The sequence below is a fragment of the Lepidochelys kempii genome, chromosome 7 (assembly GCF_965140265.1).
Source record: "Lepidochelys kempii isolate rLepKem1 chromosome 7, rLepKem1.hap2, whole genome shotgun sequence".
NCBI classification, from domain to species: domain Eukaryota; kingdom Metazoa; phylum Chordata; order Testudines; family Cheloniidae; genus Lepidochelys; species Lepidochelys kempii.
Window position 1 is genome coordinate 95,637,609 of NC_133262.1, and position 22,772 is coordinate 95,660,380.

Consider the following 22,772-nt stretch of genomic DNA (forward strand, 5'->3'; position numbering starts at 1 on the left):
GTATAATAATGATGCTGTCACAAAGGCTGTTAACATTGAGTATGGGGTTGATCAGATTATCCAATTGACATTTTTTTGATGAAACGACCTTTTCGGCACAAAATCTCAGAGAAAAAAATAGTATTTTATTATAAACTGCAAAATATTTGTTACATTATTGCTAATTTTCTAATTTTTGTGCGTTTTCCAGTTTCCATTATTGTAAATGCTGAGAAACACACTTACTCCTTTCATTCAAAAAAGCTCTTTGGCATAAAGCTTCCATCATGAATGCATCCTCACACTTTTGACTCTGTCTGGAAAGCACCTAGTTCACAGTTGGCACTGAACTAATTATAATAATAATTGTGATGTTGCACTCCATATGCTTTATGAAAATATGCATGAATGTAAATATGATGCAACTGGAATATGCTTTATGCAAAAGGTCTCTTGTAAGGTATCATTTCAAAGCTTATGATCTACCGAGTGTGTTCATCCTATTTGTTCACACGTATTCTTTCCATGTCTGGAGTTAGGATAATAAGATATAAACTTGCATTACTGATGTAAACATATTAAGTGGAAGCCATTAAGGGTGCTTCAGAATTAATGAACTGTAAATGGCTCTGTTTACTTGCAAACCTTCCTGTGTACATGTGGGCCATCCCAGGAAGAATGGAGGCTGGGGTCTCACAGGACATGTGATCCTGTCACATGATACTGGAATCCATCTTAAATCTGGTACTTTTCCATTTAGAAGGAGGAGTGGGGACCCAGAGAGACAAGATTCCCACCTTGTGCCAAAGCTATAAAAGGGCGTGGAACAGGACAAGGGGGGCAGTCATGAGAAAGTTCCAGCAGACATCTCAGGTGGTAATCAGGGGCTAACAAGGACTGTACAGGGGAAAGGATTGGGCCAGACTAGGAAGGAGTCTAGTCTGTGAAAGCTTATTGGAACATCTCTGAGGGTGAGATATTACCTGTAATCAGTTGCTTTGTGTTATGTGTTGCATGTTTTTGCTTTATTTTACTTGGTGACTTACTTTATTCTGTCTGTTATTACTTGAAACCACTTAAATCCTACTTTTTATGCTTTATAAAATCACTTTTGGTTTATTAATAAACCCAGAGTAAGTGATTAATACTAGGGGGAGCAAACAGCTGTGTATATCTCTATCAGTGTTATAGAGGGTGGACAATTTATGAATTTACCCTGTGTAAGCTTTATACAGAGTAAAACAAATGTATTTGGGGTTTGGATCCCATTGGGAACTGGATGTCTGGGTGCTGGAGAGGTAACCTGCTGAGCTGTTTTTGGTTAAAGTCTGCAGCTTTGGGGGCATGGCCCAGACTCTGAGTCAGTGTAGCAGCAGGCTAGCATGTCTGGCTCAACAAGGCAGGGTTCTGGAGTCCCAAGGTGGCAGGGACAACAGGATCAGAGGTAATTTCAGAACATAAGGTGACAGTCCCAAGGGGGTCTCTGTGACCGAACCCATCACAATAATATCCAGCAAAATCAATAATCTTTCTAGTCTCTTGGGCCCAGATTTTTAGGTGTCACTGCAGTTAGTGTTGCAATGCCCAACTGATTTAGGTATCTAAATCTCATGTTCAAAAGGGATTTAGGCATATAGGAGTCTAAATCTCATCAGCTGTCAATGGAATTTTGGCTTCTGAGCAGAGAAACACAAAAATATCTTTTTAAAAATCTGGGCCTGAAGCCTAGGAAGAGCACAGATGTTGGTGGCTGGGTAAATCATCCTGCCACTGAAACCCTAATACATAACCATTGCCTCAGGTCCAGAGTTAAGTCCAGGATTTTGAAAAAAACCCACAGAAGAGTCTACCTTCAAATAATCAGTCTTAGGTTATATGATGGTTCCAGTGCAGTCAGTGAGACAATATTCTAGTAGAGGTTTGTTATGGGTTTCTGTGACAGGGTTGGGACTCACCACCACAGGGCCTCCTGCTGACTCATCAAGGAATTAGCTCAGTCCAGTGTGGAGCACCCTCCACAGGTGGTGTCCTGTCCATCTCTCGCCCTCTCTTGGCTCCTGGACCCACGTTACTCCCTTCTTGCAGCATCCTCTTCAAGACACTGCCCTCCAGCAGTGCCCCCTCATCCTCATTCACCCCCTTATGGGGGGGGTTATCAGCAGTCTTTCACTTCACCCAGCCACAGCGGCCAACCACACCCCAAAGTCTAACCCCTTTTCCAGGGGTCCAGTGCAGTCCACTATCACCACATCCAATGGCTGGGTGTATGTGCAAGGGGGAAAGGGAAGACCCAGGGACCCTTTGGTGGCAGCCTTCCTGCCCTTCTTCTCTCCCCTTGTCTGCCTCTCTCCATGGGTTGCTTCCCCTTTGTCCCCTTTGCATCAGCCCTGCTCTTCCCTCTGGGCCTGCAGCCTGGCAGATACGGGGCTGGAGCTGGAGCTCCTTCTGCCCTGCCCTGCTAGTCTCCTCGCACAGGAGACAAACCTTCACCCTCTGAAGACCTAGGAGAGACCACCTGTTCCTTTCCTGGGCAGCCTTTATATAGGGCCGAGCCTGGCCCTGATTGGCTGTCTCTTACTCAGCCTCTGGCTCCCTAGCAAGCCTTCTCTGATTGGCCACCCACCCGCACAGCCTCTCTGGCCTGCTGGAGCCCCCTCTAGTATAGGAGTGGGGCAGCCACCCCACTACAGTTTCACTTGTAGTTAGCTGGTGGTATGTAATTTAGATGCTCATGTGGTGTGGACACATTCATAAAACTAGTAATTACTTAATTTAATATAGTCTTATTGTGTTTAATTCAAGAAGCTCCTGGTAATCTGTGGCATTACTGCACTGAATGAGAAGTTCATGGGTGGTGAAATCCTGACTACATTGAATTCAATGGGAGTTTGTCATTAACTTCACTGTGGCCAGGATTTCCCTCTGAGTTCCCTGCCTCCCACACTTCAATACTAACAATTCAAGGACTTTCTCTTCCTATGTTTGCCTATTAAATCTGCAAAAGTTATAGTCCTAATTATTGTAAAAATCCTGTCCATGCCTGGATGTGGAAGAGTGATCATGTTTGGATCTAGTTTCTCATAAGGCAGGCTAACCTCCCACCATCCCCAAATTACCTGAAAGCATTGGGGTGAGAACTAGCCCCACTAATGCTCCTTTATGCATTAAAAGTCAAGATTTCTTGGCCTCCTCTACTGGGTGCTGTTGGTGTAGGGCCAGAGCCAACTCTCATTGACTGCAATGGGAGTTGGATCAGATCCATAGTGAAGGGGAAGAACCTTCCCCACAACAAATATTGAGGGGGCATTGAAGAACGCTAATATGGGGGGTCTTAAAAGGGTGTGAATGTGTATATGTGTAATTACGTGTGTATGCCTACTCTGCACATTGAAGATACTCTAATTTGAATGTGTATGTCTAATTTAACAATAGTAATATGTATTGTATGGTATCAATAAATGATTCTTCGTCATATCTAAAAATAACTCTCCTCTTGCCTACAAAATCTGTTTGCCGCTTAAACAAAAGGTGATTTTGCTGTACCTCTATTTGTTAGTTCCATTAACTCAGTGTATCATTCTGCAATATTTATTCCCTTTTCCATTGTCAGATTGTCATCACTTTAGCAATTGTGTTTGGCTTTTCATAGACAGTTATACATGTGGTTATCTATATTTAAGGGATTATTTAGGTGGTATCAGACATTTTCAGATCACTTGAGGATGTATCTGTCTATGAGCTGTGTTCCTTGCTTTTCCCAAAAGACGTATGTTGTGGGACATACACTTAATTTAACATGTAGTAAATTCCCATATTTGTTCCCACAATTAAAGGACTTACCATTTTCTTTTATATCAGCTTCCAGCATCTCAGTTGGTGTCCAGCCCACTCTAGAAATTACTGTCAGCAGGATTCATTTTAATCTAAGTTCTTTGGGGGATTTTTTTTTATCTCATGATATTTTGTTCACACTATCCATATGATATCCTAAACCCATGCTCCACGCAATTCTGGACTAGGATTCTTCTTTACTAGTTATCCCATCTTTCCCTAGCAGAAAATGATTCAACAAGAAAAGGACTGGAGGCCTTAAGAGCTATGTTTTATAAATATATAGTGCATATTGTTTATGCAACAATTCCTGATGGGCTGATTGTTTCGCTGTCTTTCCTGATAGCCATCATTCTCTGACAGCTATTTCACAGCTGAGGTTTCTTCTTCTTCTTCTCAATGAAAAGGCAGGGAAATGATATGGGTAAAAATATCCATTAGCATTATTTATACAGTTTAAATGTGTGAAATGAGAATATATTGTAAATGTGACTCTACTGTTTTGGTAAGTACAGCCCAGTTCTCTCACACTGTAAACCCAGAACATTATCTAATATCCAGTGCTTATTAGTTCATGTACTTTCCTCTACACACTAGACTTTTCTTTCTCAGAGAAAATTAAGAGAAAAACTTAGAAAGAGCAAGAAACCTCACATTCTACATTCTAAATATTTCTAGTCTTTCTATTTTCTGTTATTCCTTCCTATAAAACATTATGACATACAAGGTCTCTCAGACATGTTAATGGTGTCTTATGATGTTGAATGAATGTGATATTTGATGCTTGATGGTCTGTTATGTAATGGACTCTTAGTTCATTCACTGGGACATTGATCAGTTTATGACCTTTATCATGTAATGCTGTTTACCAGATATTGACAATGTTAAGCTTTTATTCTCATAGGCTGTGATTCTGGAAGTTATTATGTACATGCTTAATTATATGTACACGAATAGTCCCTTTGAACTCAATTGGAATACTCACATGTAAAGTAAAGCATGTGTGTAAGTGTATGCAGGATTGGGCCCTCATGGATCACATTCAGCATTTATAATGCTCCCATGCTATCAATGAGTTTTGCCTGAGTGTGGAGTAGCTAAGGCTTGCTGAATAGACAATGGCTCGGCTGTGATATGAATGTTGCAAACTGAACAATTTTTAAAATGGAAATGTTCCATCTGTTTCTCTGAGAAACACAAATAGAAATTGGCTGGCCTGCTTTTAATCTAGGCATTGAGAATTTAGAGCCGGTGGGCCAAATTCATCCCTGGTGATTTGTTTCAGCAACTACCTGAAAAACCCTCTTTCTCCTTTTAAATATTGAGTGCCTTTTTTTCCCCTAGTGAGAACGTTCTAGTGCCCTTCACAAGATGCATTTGAGGGCTGGTTAAATTACAGTATATGGCAGCTCTGAGGAAAGATTTCTTTGACTGGCCTGAAAACACTATTAGTAAATCACATTCCTGCGCAAGAACTTCCAAACAGCTGAACAATATTCATTGGGTTTCTAATTATAAATCAGCCAAACAATTTGCTCTTTAGTAGAGAGGGACAGGTCTGAGGTGAATGATTCAACTCTTATATACTTTCTTCACACAAAAACAAAATCAAGCAGAGTCTTGATTAAGAAGGATTTGAAAAAACTGTAATAATCCCATTATCAATTTAATATGAGCCTGTAAATTTATTTTAAAAATGTTGGCTATAAAGAAGAATCACCAAGTACTGCAATCATATAACTTAAATAAATGGAATATGTATTGCTCACAGAATCATAGATTTTAAAGCCAGAAGGGACCTTTATGATATTCTAGTCTGACCTCATCTATAACAGAGGCCATAGAATTTCACCCAGTGGTACTTGCATCAAGCTCATAACTTCTGGTTGAACCAGAGAAGTTTTAGAAAGACATCCAATCTTGGTTTAAAGACTTCAGGTGATTGTGAATCCATATGCCCCTAGGTAAATTGTTCCAATGGTTAATTACCCTGACTGTTTAAAAAAGCAAAACAAAAAAAAAAGGCTTTATTTTTCATCTGAATTCACTGTAGTTTCAGCTTGAAGCTGTTTATTATGCCTTTATCTACTAGATTAAATAGCTTTGTATTAAGAGAATTCTTACCTCCCATTCCCCTTAAGGACTTATAGACTATTGTTGCCGGCACCCAGTGCCGAGAGGCTGAACAACAGCTTGAGCTGGTTCGTTACCCGGTGTGCTACACCCAATAATCACAACGGGGTGGAGAAGCAGAAAAGTTTATTTGAAGCTTCAAATAGGTACAGGGAGATTTGAATCTCAAATCCTGTACCCAGAGCAGGAAGTTACACAGGCTTTTATACATCCTTTTTCCCAGCATACTTATCCAATAGCAAGCTGCCCCAAGTATCCATATAGCCAGCCAATCCAGTTCCCAGCTAGTTCCCTGGTTCTCTGTATCATTTCTTAAACTATACATAAAGCTGCTTTATTCAGCATTGTTCTTCCATATCTGCCCTGTTTGGCCTTGCTTAGTTTCAGGCAGTCTGACTCTGCAGCATATTGTTGCAGACTCTCAGCATAACTGCTGTGTGTGCCTCCAGGCGGGGGGGCCAAGGACACTTGGGCCTAGTACGCAGAGCTGCTGCGAGCGCCTCCAGGTGGGGGGCGGGGGGCCAAGGACTCCTGGGCCTAGTGCGAGGGGGTTTTATCGACACTCGTGGTCTTCCATCCCCTCGAGTTACCTAGTGGCCATGCCCCAGTGTCCCCAACACTATGATCAAGTGTCCTCTTTGTAAAACTAAATAGACAGAACTTCTTGTTAATTCAGATATTCTTGGTATGCAGGAGGACTCATTTGGGTTTAAAGGAATTTTTAGTAGGTAATCTGATTCCACCCCAGCTTCAAGGCAGGACTGATTTGGTTTCCTCATTTCTAAACTATCCTTGACTCTTCAAGATTATTCTTAAGTGAGCTTTTTGAACATTAGGGATAGTTCCTAAAACCACTGAGTTGTGATTGGGGCAGAAGTTTGTATATAGTCCCTGATCTAGTAAAGCTCTTAAGGTTACTGTGTTTTCCATAATAGTCTCCTATCCAAGTCCTAATGCTTCTTAGATTGCCAACATAGATCATTCAGGTTTATTCCACAACATACAACATATGGCTTGACCAAGTAGGAAATTTTTATAGAGATCAGAACAAGCTTTTGGAAATATCAAAACAAATATGTAAATTTTGAAAGATTGTCAGTGGAAACAGAGAGAGAGCTAGGGCTAAGAAGAAATATACAAGTAGAAAGGCTACTACAGCATTAATTTAAAGAAAAATTTCAATGGAGAAAACATCTGTTTTTCCACAGTAATAGAGCACAGAATGGTTCAAAATACAAAGTGATTAGCAGATAAAATGTTGTGCAAAAAAGGAAAGCACCATATCTGATGTAATAATGCCTTATAGAAAAGTAAAGGTGGAAGAAGCCAGTAAGAGAGAGGTCAAAATCATTGGGCTGTGTTTCTCAAAGTTTATGAGAGAATTGTAGTGAGGCGGCGTGGCCTCCCTCCAAACCAGAGGGGGAGAAACCACCCCTCTGCTCTCTGGTGGGCAGAGCCAGGCTGGGCCTGCCCCTTGTGCTGGAAGCTGAGAGGTGGGACAGGAAGTATAAAGGGAGGGGCCTCTGGCTCAGTTGGGCCAGAGCAAGTGAAGGAGACAGTCAGACGTCTCTAGTCTGCTGTAGGCCTCTGGCTGCGCTACAGAGTCGGGTAGTACCCTGACCCTAGAGGAGACTGAGTGCGGAGAGGAGCTGTTGGGACTGTCAGCTGCCATTTACCCAGAGACGAATGAGTGGAGATAGGGTGACCAGACAGCAAGTGTGAAAAATTGGGATGGGGGTGGGGGGTAATAGGAGCCTATATAAGAAAGACCCACAAATTGGGACTGTCCCTATAAAATCTGGTCACCCTAAGTGGAGAAGAGCTGCTAGGATGGCCGGCTGCCAAATACCCCAAGGAGAGACGGAGGACCCTTGGACCATGGAGCCCAGTCCCCAGACTGTGGTAGGAAGTAGCCGAGAGAAACCAGACTTTAGTCAGATTTTCCTGTCAGAACATGAGTCAGTGAATTTCAGTGGGATCCCTGCTGACCCAGTGGTGGAGCCCTCCATCACTGTCAGGGCCCTGGGCTGGGACCTGATGGAGTAGGGTGGGCCCAGGTCCCTGTACCCCTTGCTTCCAACCCTCCTCCACACCCCATGGGGTGGCAGCCTCCCCACCTGAGGCTGAATGGCCTGTGTTTGCCTGTGGTCTGCCCAGCGAGAGACTGCTTACTGCTCTGCCTGCCTGGGGACCAGAGCTCCTGAGACTGTTTACTGTTCTGCCCTGCCCAGAGAGCCAGAGCCCCATAGACTACTTGTTGCTCTGCCCTGCCCAGAGTGCTAGAGCCTTTAAACTGCTTAGTGTCCTACCCCACCCAAAGGACCAGGGCCCTGGCCCAGTGATTTGCTAATTCCCCTGCTGCTTGACTCTGATTACTGACATAGTGAGGCAGAGTGGCCTCCCTCTGAGCCAGAGGGGGAAGGATGACCGCCAATCCAGTACAAGAATAATGAAAGAAAGACCTAGATGTTATCAGAAAATGTCAACAGGAGACTTGGTAACTAACAGGAGCACCGAGGAGGAGGAGATGGTGGTGGTTGAAGAATATATCACTTAGTTCCTGCCTTGAAAATCTTACTTCTGTGTCTTCTTTTTTTTGTTAACAGGGCGTAGCACACTGTGGGCTCTGGTGAGATGTAAACAATAAATAGTAATATTAAGCACAACAAAATATCACTTGTAAAGGCTATGAATTGGTTCTAGTCTAAAGCCATTTAAAACTGTATCCGATCTATCTGAAGGTATTGTACGGTATTTTATTTTACTTCCCTGTTATATGTTTGGATACTATAAGCCAGTGATTCCCAAACTTGTTCTGCCGCTTGTGCAGGGAAAGCCCCTGGTGGGCTGAGCTGGTTTGTTTACCTGCCGCGTCCGCAGGTTCGGCCGATCGCGGCTCCCAGTGGCTGTGGTTTGCTGCTCCAGGCCAATGGGAGCTGCTGGAAGTGGCGTGGGCCAAGGGACGTATTGGCTGCCACTTCCAGCAGCTCCCATTGGCCTGGAGCAGCGAACCACGGCCACTGGGAGCCGCAATCGGCCGAACGTGCGGACACAGCAGGTAAACACACCGGCCCGGCCCGCCAGGGGCTTTCCCCGCACAAGCAGCAGAACAAGTTTGGGAACCACTGCTATAAGCAATTATTCTGACAAACATAAGATGTTGTTGCAGTTTGTTCTGTATTCCTTATACTACCAGGGCATGGAAGGTTAAGGTAAGCTTATATTTTACCAAAATGGGAACATAGAAATGGAAATCCAGTCTCTTCCTCCATATCCATTTGAACTTTATATAAGTATGGTATTCTAAATGGCTTCCAGGGTTTTGACACATGACTTTTCTCTGCAAAAAGGTTGTTCAAGCCATTCCATTAGTGAACCTTTTGTGTGTTAGCAAAATGCCACTCCATCTAACCTTAACAAAATCCAGTGGCAGCCTGCTCCATTCTTTGAATTGAATTAAAAGCAACTAGTTGTTAGGATCAGTGATGATATGACATAATTATTAAAGTGAAATAAAGAGGTCTCAAAGATATACTCTATGTGTAACTCAAAGTATCGCATTTGTTGTCCTTATGGAAAAATATCTTCTGAGTTGTCAGTTACATTATCCTTTAATCAATATTATTCATGTTCCATAATAATGCTATACCAGTGTGGTGACTTGGAATTTAGTAGGTTTTTTTTTTTAAAAAAAAAGCAAACCCCAACAACCTAAGGTTAATTAACTGAATAGTAAGACACTTAACTCTATACAAGTTTAGTTTAACAAGAATTGAATACATATTTAAACATTCTTCTTTTATATTCTTAAGGCTTGCTTCCATATCAGCACAGATGATTAGGACAGTTCCTATTACTGTGTGCTCAATCCTGCAAGGTGCTGTGCACTCTGGCCCCAATCTAGAACAGCACTTGAGCACATGCTTAACTTTAAATCTTGAAGTCTCAATGGGACTATGCGCATGCATAAAATTAAGAAGTGCATAAGTGCTCTGCTGGGTTGGGATCAGAGTGTTCAGCAGCAGTGTCATTTGCTACTGAGCAAAGGGGGCAGTTCCCCTACCCTCCCCCCCCAATTTTCATTTTCTCCTTTCACAGACTTTTCATAGATCCATATACTCCACTAGGTTTTCCACTTTTTGCTCCCTCCCTTCCTCCCCCCTAGACTTTGGATGCAATCCTTAGGAAAGCAGTAATTACCTAGCTTTTCTCATTTGTGGTGCTGTTTGGGACATAGAATGTTCTGTGTTGCTGCCATAACTGTGCCCCATCACCCAGAATTTTTCTGAAATTAGACTCCCCTACTCAGCACCTTGCACAATCAAGCCCCATATGCACTAGTTGTACAGTGCCAAAAACTCCCATGGCCCCATATCCATTCCATGGATGAAATCCTGACCCTCTTTAATCAATGAAGCCAATGAGATTTATGCCAATGGAAACAGGATGTCACCCCTTATGCACTTTCCTGAGTGTTTGTGCATAATGTGTAGGCATTAAACATTTATTCCTCTTAAACACACTATGCAAAATTTGAGCTTACTACATTATTTTCCTATTTTGCGGGGGGAACAACCAACAAGTGTAGAATTAAATAAACTCTTTGGTAAATATTTCAGAGGGAAATTAGGCTGAGAGTCTCCCGGTAGTGATCTGACTGTGTAAAAAAGAGGGTAAATCCAACGAGAGTTAATTTGATGGGGAATCTGGAACACTAGTATGACAATAACTTGTACCTTCCCCACCAGAAGTTGGTCCGATAAAATATATTACCTTTCCTGCCTTGTCTCTCTAATAACAATCATAATAATTTTATTCTTTTTATGTAGTGTTTGTATATTAGACCTAAACACTCTAACATCGTGTGTGATAAAGCATTTTAATTCGTGTCCCATGCTTGGCCAAACAGTAGAAAAAGTGAATGTACTCATGGAACTTTAGAGGCAAGTACAATATAGTTGCCTGAGCATGTTGAGCTATTAGCCCAAATTAGGGTTGGCAACTCTGACTGAAACTATTAAGGGAGATATTTTTTTCCAACATGACATAATAGGATATTTTAAGAAAATGACATTAAAATCTCTTGGATTGCTTTCAGTCGTCACTGGGAAAACTTTGCCAATTCCAGGAGACTCCAGGTCAATTCTGGAGGGTTGACAACCCTAGCCGAAATTGCTGCATGCAGGTGTGCAGGGGCTGAGATTACTATACCAGTGCATAGGTTAGAATGACAACAATGGAGAAATGGTTTCAGCCCCATGGTCTGTAAGGTTCTTACCCTCCCAATTTCCTGCACAAAACATGATTATTTTGAGCAAGAATGATTTTCCCCTAATAACACTCCTAGGGAGACAATATGGACTGGTGGCTAGGGCACTGGATAGGAGTAAGGAGACAACCTCTTTATTCTTGGCTCTTCGCTGGCTAGTATGTATGACATTGGGTAAGTCATCTTACCTCATCTTACCGTCTTACTTTCCACTTCTCTAAAATTGGGAAAGTAATGCCTCCTCTGAAAAGCATTTTGAGACATTTAAATGAAAATTGCTATATAAAAGCTCGGTATAATTATAGTTTGCAGTATTGTTGAAATCATGTTGGCCTCATGATACGGGAGAGACAAGGTGGGTGAGGTAATATCTTTTATTGGACCAACTTCTGTTGGTGAAAAGACACAAGCCTTCAAGCTCCACAGAGTTGGTGTGACCTGAAAATGAGCTTTGTGGAGCTCAAAAGCTTGTCTCTTTCACCAAAAGTAGTTGGTCCAATATTACCTTACCCGCCATCTCTCTCTGTATAATTATAATAATTTACAATATAATGGATTCCATCTTACAGTGTAAGTGAAAATCTGTTGCATGGAATATTTTTTAATTATTTTAACTTCTCAAGGTTTGAACTGCTGTTCTGACTTTGTGCGTAGACTAATGCTTTATTTGAAATTTCTTTTAAGATCATTTCCACCTTCTTAAGAGATTTTGACTTAGTTTGTGCAGTCACTGCACAATAGTTGCATTATCATAAATTAGTCTGTTTGTCAAATGTAAAACTGATTTTCATTTCCTTAGGGCTCTCTGCTGCATCTACTCTAGCATCTTGCCTGTCAATCATATGATTTTCTGTCATGTGGATGCCAGTTGACATGTCTGTCAGCCATATCAATTCTTACAAATATTCCAGGTTAAAGGAAATCTGATTCAGTTTTATGAAACACTGTAGGAGAAAGGAATATTTGGTTAAATCATAATGCTAGCTCCCACACATTTTAAAATGGAAATCTTTTGTCTTGGATATTTCCAATTTTCAGACACATTGTGCGACAATTATTTCACATTGTTTGTTTCCTAGAGATCTGTCACTTGCTTTTGAATGAGTCATTTCCCCAGTTTTATTGATTTGATTGCCTTGAAGCTTAAATGTGATTTAGGAGGAAAAATGCTCTTTGCAGTGTGCCAGAGGAATTTGGACCCCAGCTGGGAATAATGGAGAACTGAAACTCACACCTGAATTATATCATAATATATGGAAGTTCCATACTATACACTGTATGACATATAGAGTATTGACCATGCACCAAGAGTGTAATTCACTCATCTTGCATAATGTTTAAGTAATAAGACTTTCTGTGGAAGAAATGCCAGTAGACTGGGGAGGTAAAATCTACTCCTCCAACACAGGGCCAGGAGTCAGGGCTGCAGTAAATTGCATTCCATCTGGTTTCTGTTACCACAGGCTATGAGCTGGAACAGTGATTCCAGCTCCTCTGTACTAAATACACAGGTTTGGGGGCCACTAGATCTGTTGCCAGTACAGGTTGCATGACTTCTGTCCCCTTACCTGCCCAATCACAGATCTTTGAGATGGCCTAGGTGGGGACTATGCAGAGATGTGCAAGCAAGCCCTGTGGCAGTGCTTAAACTGGGATGAACACCTCATGCTGGTTCTACACTCCACAAGTGAACGCCACCCTCAAATAAGTCACAAATGCTTCAAAAATCTAAGATGACCCCATTATATCTTGTTTACCTGCTAACACCAGTCAAGCTCATTGACTTCAACAGGAACATTATTGGGCCCTTACTTAGCTCAAGTATAGTTCTTTTAATCTCCAAAACTCATTTATGAATAGTAATTTGTTAATCCTCCCAAAAGACCTAGAGAGAGGTAGCAGGTTCTAGTTCATGATTATTACTCCCTGTTAGGTCGAGTTACTTTGATATGTTGACTTTTAACATTTACACCATAGTACGAACTTGTCAAAATGAATCAAACTTGAGGGTGTTCAGGGCAAGCTGGACACTTGGATTTAAGTAAAGAAAGACAAGAGACCATCACATAAGAAAATAATTCTTTTTCTCTAAATGACATTTCCAGTTAAACCCATTAACATGGGAGTTGGGACTTGACTGTAGAATCTTTATTCACTATGGTAAACAATCATATGAGTAGTCCCATTAAAGTTGAACTATTACATTAAAACAAAACAAACGTTTTAAATAGAAGAAATGTCCTACATACAGATATTTTATGTCTGTCATAATAGGGAGGAATACAATTACCTGTAATCACACTTTTTGTTAATTCAAAATGTTCCATCAAAATCTAAAGAATGTTAGAGTCTACAGCAGTTAGATTGGCAAGTTTATCAGCTGCTACTGCTCTGGATTCATAATATATACTATTATATCCTGATTATGATTTTCTTCTTCTTTTCTAAGATTTGAGGTGAGAGATTTAACATCTCAAGTTACCAAAAGAATCTGTATTATCTAGTTTGAACAACAGAAGAAATACATCAAATACTGTAAATTATTGCTTAACAAAGAACAGTGACAGGTCTGATAAAAGAAATAGATTCCATTTTGATTGTTTGAAGAAACATTGCTATCATTTTATCTTGCAAACTCTTCTTATAATGCAGCAAAAATATTCTCTTTGAAAGTAAGGCTGAAATTCAACAGGAACTTTACTGTTTTATTTGTCCTATTTATTATTGCTAGGGGTAAGAAGATTGGACATGATGTCGATTTTCTGATCACCTGTCCAGGGCTAAGACAAGAGGAAGAAGTTTTACATAAAGTGATTGACTTATGGAAAAAGCAGGTATGAAGAAAATAATATTTGGATATTGTGATGGGGCAAGGCCAGATGGCTTTAGAAAAGTAGTGGGATATAGATATACCCAGGCTAAACCAATCTTTGGTACCAGGATAAGTTAAATGGCAGCTGCTCCAGATCAATTAAGACACCTGGGGCCAATTAAGAACTTTCCAGAAGGCAGGGAGAACGCTAGGTTGATTGGGACACCTGAAGCCAATCAGGGACTGGCTGAAACTAGTTAAAAGCCTCCCAGTTAGTCAGGTGGGTGTGGATGTCAGGAGCTGTGGAAGGAAGTTGTGCTGTTGGAGAGACTGAGCAGTACACACCATATCAGGCATAAGGAAGGAGGCCCTGAGGTAAGGGTGAAGTGTAGCTTGAGGAAGTGGAGGCTGCTGTGGGGAAGTAGCCCAGGGAATTGTATGGTCAGCTACCATAGCTAATACTATTAGGGTCCCTGGGCTCGAGCCTGGTGTAGAGGGTGGGCCTGGGCTCCCCCTTTTGCCCCCCCCCCCGGATTAATCACTGGGACTGGAAGACAACAGAGACTGTGCAAGGGAGGATAGCTTCTCCTCCTCTCCCTTGCTGGCTTATGATGAAAATGGCTCAGTAGACTGTGATGCTTGTCTCTAGAGAGAGAAGGGTTACTTGGAGGGTCACAGTGAGCCTCTGAGGCTAGCAAAATCCGCCAGGAAATGTGCGACCCACAGAGACAAGGACAGAGCTTTGTCACAATATAAAAGAATTTTGTTAGCAGCACTGGATTCAGCACTGTAAGCTGATGTAGAGATAGGTGATGAGTGCCTTAGAAATCCTTATGATACTAATATTTAACTCTCCAGAAAGGATTTGAATATTAGATGGTGCAGGTGCCTCAAACTATTTTAGCTCAATAAATATGGTCCCTTGGGAATAATCAATCTGCTACTTCTCCTTACATTCACTGCTAGTAAAAATATCACTATAAATTTAATTTCTGTACTGTTCAAAGGGATTGATTACAAGTCAGGCACATTCTTTTTTGTCTTTCATATGAAATGTAATAGTATTTATATTTGGAGGACATATTGCTTTCAGAGTAACTTTTCTTGGCATTACATTGGAAATCATTTTGCTTCACGTAAAAGGACAACTCTCTTTGTGAGGTGAATTGTCAAAAGCCCAGAAGCTAAGTAAGATCAGCTTTCAGTTCAAGTGGTAGAGAGAGGATAATTTTAAATTAGTTCTGGAATTATATGTATTTTTCAGTGTGTTAATTAGGAACAGACATCAAATGATTCAGTGGTTTGGAAAAGCCTCCTAACAGATATCTGTGAAGGTGGTTCAGACCTTTTGAGCTGACCAAACACTATCCTACCAACTTTCTCAGTAGATCCTGGATCCTTCTCTATAGGTACACAACACAGCCCTAACTCCCTTCCTCCAGTCAGCTTCCAATCTCTGGAGAAATTCCAAGCCTTCCTTCTGAGTCCTGGGCTTCTACTTTAGTTATGCACAGTATACTTATTGGGACAGATCCTCAGCAGATGTAAATTGCCATAGCTCCATTGAAGTCCATGGAGGATCTGTGAGGATCCGTTAAGGATCTGTGCTGTTATTATTGAATGCATCCGATGAAGTGAGCTGTAGCTCATGAAAGCTTATGCTCAAATAAATTTGTTAGTCTCTAAGGTGCCACAAGTACTCCTTTTCTTTTTGCGGATACAGACTAACATGGCTGCTACTCTGAAACCTGTTATTATTGATGTTTGTTTAAAGCTTCTTTCAGAGGGACCCTACTCACTTTATACAGGGCAAAGTACATTGTCTTCTGGGCAGCTGTCTTTAGACTTCAAATGGGAGCCGTGGGAGGGCTCTCCAGGACTATGTATCTAGTGCCAGATTGAAAAATGTGCCATGCCTCCAGCTGGGGTAAGAGTCTTCACACTGGGGAGTACAGCACTTCATCCCCCCCAAGGAAACTTCACATGGTACCTCCCTTATTCTCGTGGGAGCAATGCTTATAATCGAGGGAATCAGACAGTCACACAAGCAGGCAGTGCAGTTCACCTTGTGCTGCTCTATATAAACTAAGAGATAGGGAACTGAAAATAGAAAGCTGTTTAAAAAAGAGAGAGAGAGTTAAAACTAGGCAGATGAAGCACAGGGAGAAGAGAGAGAGGATGGTAAGTAAAGAAAGAAGAAGGGGTTGATAAATGGATCAGGCTTCAGTTGGAGAAGCCATGAGAGCACAGAAATGAAGGAAATGGCAGGTAGAGGTGGTGGTGGAGGGAGGGTGTAAATTGGCAAAAAAGCCAAGCCTAAATATACTGGGGATCAGTTTAAGAGATAGGCAGAGTCCCCTTCTCCTCCCCTGCAACAAAGAATCCCTGTTTATAGTATATAAATCTGCTGCTTGCACTGCTGTTTATGCTGCTTGAACTCAGTACTATGTCACTTCTAATATGCATCTTCCTACTGTCAATGCTGGAGAAATTGGCTGCCAACAAAATCAAAATGCAAAAACAAAGAGGAATTATACTCCTGCCTTTTTTATTACCTTAGATTTATTTTTTTTAAATTGTAAAGCGCTTTTATACTTTTTGACAGTAAACCTGTCTGCCTCCTTGCTGCTTCCCCACTTTTGTGCTACTGCTTCAAAGCTCAGATGCATCAAAGAACATCACTAAGGTCATGATGCTGACTTTCTTTCAACTGCTTTTAGTGAAGGATTCGGCAATGTTTAACTTGTAAACTATGGAAAAACTAATTTAAATAGTTTAGAAGGAGCTTTTTGTTAGTTGAAAAGTTTAGTGTTGGAGTATCTTTCTACTGAAAGCTGATGGAAAAACTAAGTGGGTAAGTCAACAACACCATATTGCTCTTTGATGCATCAGCATCACGGATAAGTGGGTCTAGAAACAGAAGATATGTCTCCTCTGAGCTTCAAAATGGAATGGTAAAATGGAAAAGCTGCAATGCGGTAGACAAGTTATCTTTTAATAGTTCAGTAATGCTTTAAAAATGAAGTAAGTGTGCTTCAAAGGCCATGTAAAATAACTTCCCCTGTGAGCTGCAGTTTGGAAGACTCTGGGCCAGTAGTTTCTTAGCCATATGTGTCAATACAACTTTTTAATGCATACAATGTAATGTTTTCTATTTTTATATTTCGTTAGAAGCATATCTAAATATATTTCTCTTTATGTTATTAAATATATACCCCTGACATAGCAGAGATAATATTGCTGTGTGGATTTTAACTTTTGTATTCTCTCACTTAACATTTTTAACTGTACACTCTTAACACTGCATTAGCACAGCTTAGCATTAATTCCTTCTTGTTTTTTTGTTTTTATTTAAAGAAAGACAAAGAATAATCAGCCTGTGCTGAATAGTCTTAGTATTTAAGTGATCCAGATCAGACTCTGACATTCACACCTCATTGAGGGGAATGGACGGGAGAGGAGAGGTCTCATTGAGGTGAATGGCAGGGAGCTAAATGACAGGGCTAAGCTTGGTACTGGAGGCAGTTCTATGCAGATCTGATTTAAAAGGGCAGCAGCACATTTATTACCTGTGATCGCTGTATCCTGGCAATTAAGCCCTACTTAAAATTAATCTACAGAAGTGATAAATTTATTATTGTCCCAAACTTCTGCCATCCTGAATGTGATCATGCATTTACTCCAAAATGAGCACTTCTTTTGAAGTGCCAAAATTCAACCTGTTTAAAAAAAAAACCACACTTTTTTTTTTTTTTAAGTAGGAAAATTGTTCTACTTGTCCTCAAACTCCAACCTTCCACAAAATCCTCACTTGGTTTTGACAGTGCTGGAAATCTGTGTGATAAAATGTCTATGTTAATCTTCATTTAAAAATCTAAACCTGTAAATAAGGGCTAAAGAAATATACAGAATGTAGGTCAAAGAACTGGTGTTCGCAGAAAGCTGCAGATGCACTAATTTACATGGTGTAATGTAAATATGCTGTTTTAAACCAGCAATATCCAGAGCTCTACTAGATCTTCGTGGCTGACTGCACTCTTTAACAGTCTTTTTTTTTTGTTAGTTTGTTTGAACCTAGAGAAGTGCTGTTTCAGCTGCAGTTTATGGAGCAATGGCAATGTCCAGCACATAATCAAATTAAGTTAATCGGCAACATTATCCCAGTGGATTTATTCTGGGCCTTGATTCCTATTTAAAAGTGGCATTCTGGCTTTTAAATCAGATTTCAGCTGCTCGCTGAAGTCAGCACTTGTATAATTTGTTGTCTAATTCCCCATTTTATTTATGCTAAAGTAGCTATTTGCAACATGGTATGTCTTTACATTTTCTTCCTTTTAACTCTTACAAATTGCCAAGCCATTTAACTATGGAAAAGCAATAAATCTATAGATGTATAATCCTGAAATAGCCTCGTAGTCACACTTACACTACCCAACACTACCTGTGGATACTTACTATATAGTCACTGGAGGACTTAGCCCAATCAACAAGGGAAAAGGCCAGGGTGCTCCATAGCAGAGCTCCAATACTGAATTACAGCTCTACAATTGCATGATGGAAACCAAAGTGAGCTAAGAAATGTTTTCTTGAAATGCCTAACATGAAAATAGGGAGCAGAAGATCAGACAAGAAACATCCCTCCCTTAAATTACAGGCAGTAGCTGTACTCACAGGACATTTTCCGTCTTTCAAAACAGCTTGGGAGCTCTCTATTAGAGAGCTACTGGAAGTTCTTCCCAAGAAAATCAATAGGATAAAGGTTAGAACTCGCATTTCAGAACCTAGAAAGCAAGGTTGAAACCCTAGCAAATAAACTAACTATGATGGATAATAAATAGGAATGAATGGAAATTAAAACTAAATGAAAAAATATGGCAATGGAGGTCACTGCTAGAAAGAAAATGATGATGAAATGGGGGATATGGAATGATCACAGGACAAAACAACTTAAAAACCAAACTAGTGCCAAGAATTCTGGGCATGTGTCTGAGTGTTTTCAGGTTGTGGAAAGTGTCTCAGAAAATGGAATTACTGGTAGCTGGTCCTGATAGTTAAAGATGACCTGATGTGTATAGTGCATTGTTATAGTCTATAGGTCTTGCGCCATCTCCTTTCTGAAAACCCTGACAGGTATGGGCACTGTCCATCTCCTAAACTGACAGCTCTGTTTGGAATTTGTCAGGTAGAACTATACCCTAGACAATGCAGACCTATTCAATCTTCCCAGATGTAAGACCTATGGGGGTATGCACCAACAATCCCCACCTAGGAGTGACTACCTGACATCAACTCCAAAATGTTTGGGTTGGGGGGAGCACAGTAGCAGACATTGCCTCCTGATCAGAGGCATGCCTGTCTCTGATGATCTCCCTCTCATGATCTGCTAACAACTCCCCAACAGCTACGCATCCCAGTCAATAAGAGTTGGTCTGCTGGGCTTCATGTTGTCAATATGCTGGGATTTGGTCTCTGGTGTACAGTACCATGATAGCTGTAACAACTATATAGGTGTGAGTTTATGTAAGACTATCTATCTGGAAATTCTGAATTTCTAGCAAAATCAAAGACAGTAAGCAGTGCTTTCTTTTTTAGGGCTTGCTTTTATACTATGATCTCATTGAATCAACACTTGAGCAGGCAAAATTACCAAGCAGAAAAGTTGATGCTTTTGATCACTTCCAGAAATGCTTTGCAATTTTAAAATTACATCAGCAAAGAGTGGACACCAGCAGCTGTGATACATCAGAAGAATCTGATAAGGCAGAAGTCAAAGACTGGAAGGCAATCCGTGTGGATCTGGTTGTAAGCCCCTTTGAACAATATGCATATGCTCTGTTAGGTTGGACTGGCTCCAGGGTAAGTAACTTCAAGAGCCTACATTTTTTTTTTCTTTGAGCTACTAACCTATTTTTGTTGTTGCTGGACTATTCACGGTTGGTTTACTTATAAAAATGTTCCTTTCTTCATATTTTTCTATTATCTTCTTCTTAACCCTGTCATTAAGCAACCCATTATCCTAGCTTATGGTGACAGAGGCATCACTGGCATTTATATATTTGTCTGCTAAAAGAGTTAACATCTATTTTCCATGAAGTTTAATTTCTAGGAATCATAAGCCCAATCTTTGGTGCACCTACAACCCCTTCTGCCACTGCAGCACTACAAAGGGTTTAGCTGGCCATCTGGACAAAGGGAAATTCCCCAGGTGGCAAAGACTTTAGGGTTTAAGTATTTTATAACTTTAAAATAAAATAATATTGGTACTGGTCGTTGATCTTGTGATTGATAGTTACTTTGCTAATTGGTAGCTGGTACTGTAATTGGTGGTATAATCGGTATAATATTAAAAAATACAAAAATAATGAAATAAAATCAATATAAATTTCAAAATGAAAGTCAATTTCAAAACTAAAAATCAAAATGTTACATTCTAAAAAGGTTTCCAAATATTTCATTTAGACTTTTTTTAATGAAATTTTGCCAAAATCAACACATTCCAACACAGTGTCATTTTCTGATGGAAAAGTGTTCCATTGGAGAGCATTTGACTAACTCTGCTCTACATCACTGACCTCTGATGCCACTTATATGAGCGTAAATAGCCCTATTCAGGATGTGGGGATGGGGAGACATATCAGGGAGCTGCGTATAAAATCAATTTGCAGGGCTGGCCTCAGCCTCTACATGATTTAGAGCAGCTATTGGACTTCTCTAAGTGCCACTGATATAAGGTTCTTAATGGTCCTCAAATGAAGCTCCACTGCTCCCCAACCCCTCCCTATCTCTGACAGGCCCTGGCCTCCCTCCCATTACACCTCTTTTGCCAGGCCAGTACTGGAGACGCACTAGTACAGGAGCCAGCTGTAGTACACTTGTATCAGCAAGGAGTTTCCCTCTGACAGATGAATTATGTGCTGGGCTTTTGTGACCCCATTATGGCTCCTATGGATGACAACAGTGAAAAAGGGCTGTAACACAGGAGGCAGTCTGGTTCAATGGCCCCAATTCACCATTATATTATATCAGTTTTACTTCTGTAGCTGTGTCCATGCAGGAAATGCTAAGCAGGGTTAAGAGTGTTCAGGAATTCTGTAGTGAGATGTGCTGTGCTAACTTACTTCTGTCTAGTAGAAATTCAATGCAGAGATTATTTTACCATAGAAAATACCTACTTTTCCCTTCCATGGTCAACATTTTTAACTCAAAAGCCTATTTTGCTCCTATGTAAAACATAAAAAGAAATTCAGTTCTTTAGTAAAGAAAGAGAAGACTGACTGATGGATTCCCCTTCAGTTAATCATTTTACAAACCTTTTCAGAAAAGGCAATTGAAACATCAAGTTATTTCCCTTGCCTACTTGTAAATCCTATTTCTAATCTCTTAACTCCCTTTATGCAATCTTTGAGATCTTAAATTAACCCTCTCTTTGGGTTCATAGATTGTATTTCATAGATTCCAGGGCCAGAAGGAACCAGTGTGATTAAATAGTCTGACCTCCAGTATAAGACAGGACATAGAACGTCCCCAAAATAATTCCTAGAGCAGATCTTAAAAAAAAAAAAAAAGATGACTTTATTTAAGAATTGTAAGTGATGGAGAATCCACCATGACCCTTGGTAAATTGTTCCAGTGGTTAATTACCCTGTCTGTTAAAAATGTATGCATCATTTCCAGTCTGAATTTGTCTTGCTTAAACTTCTAGCCATTGGATCATGTTATACCTTTCTCTACTTAACTGAAAAGCTCATTATTAACTATTTGTCCCCCATGTAAATACTTATAGACTGTAATCAAGTCACCCCTTAACCTTGTTTTTCTGAACTTGTCAGGTCCTGCAGACTCAGACTCCCTCCTACTCTGGGAGTATTTGCCATGTGGAAGGGGTCTCTTCCCCTCCCTCCCCAGGGATCACTCCTACACCACATTGCACCAAATTTGTGCCTTTGTCAATCACCATGTACGCCCTTAGGCAGGTACCCAGTGCTATCTAAGTGTTTCTACATGACTGAAAGCCTAAAATAACCAAACCTTTCTTGATTTAGAACAGGGGTGGCCAACCGGAGCCTGAGAAGGAGCCAGAATTTACCAATGTACATTGCCAAAGAGCCACAGTACTACGTCAGCAGCTCCCCCCTCCCCCACTCCCAGCGCCTCCCACCTCCCGGCAGCTCAGCCGATCAGCGCCTCCCCCTCTCCCCACACCTCCTGATCAGCTGTTTTGTGGCGTGTAGGAGGCTTTGCGGAGGAGGGGGGAGAAGCAAGGTCACTGCAGACTCAGGGGAGGGGGCAGGAAGGGGTGAAGTGGGGGCAGGGCCTGTGGCAGAGCCAGGGGTTGAGCAGTGAGCACCCCCCAGCACACTGGAAAGTTGGCATATTAACTTCGGAAGAGCTGCATGTGCCTCCAGAGCCACAGGTTGGCCACCCCTGATTTAGAAAAATGGGGTGATTAGCAAACAAACTGTGGGAGTCCTGTATATGCTTAATTTAAACTATTTCTTGTTACAATGCTATACCATCAGTAAGGTAACTAGTATCAGGCAAAGTTAATATGATGTAGTATTGTATGTCAAAATAATATCCCTGTGAGTGTTCATTCATTATGGGACTACCATGAGACTTAAGTTAGATCCATTAAATGAAACTGGTAATGTACAAATGAATGCCAGTTCATATTTCTGCATGTTATATGTACAATAACATTGACCTGACAAACTTCCTTATAAATGGTGAGTAGGCTTTTTCATACAC

General features: G+C 40.8%; 1 protein-coding gene across 1 annotated transcript in view; it reads left to right on the plus strand.

The window, feature by feature from the left end:
• Window positions 1-22,772, plus strand: part of LOC140914912 (DNA nucleotidylexotransferase-like) — a 384,775-nt gene that overhangs the window by 328,325 nt on the left and 33,678 nt on the right. Inside the window, exons 12-13 of the mRNA XM_073353929.1 lie at window positions 13,944-14,046; window positions 19,617-19,880. Coding sequence (XP_073210030.1) covers window positions 13,944-14,046; window positions 19,617-19,880 — 367 coding nt within the window. The remainder of the gene's footprint in view (window positions 1-13,943; window positions 14,047-19,616; window positions 19,881-22,772) is intronic.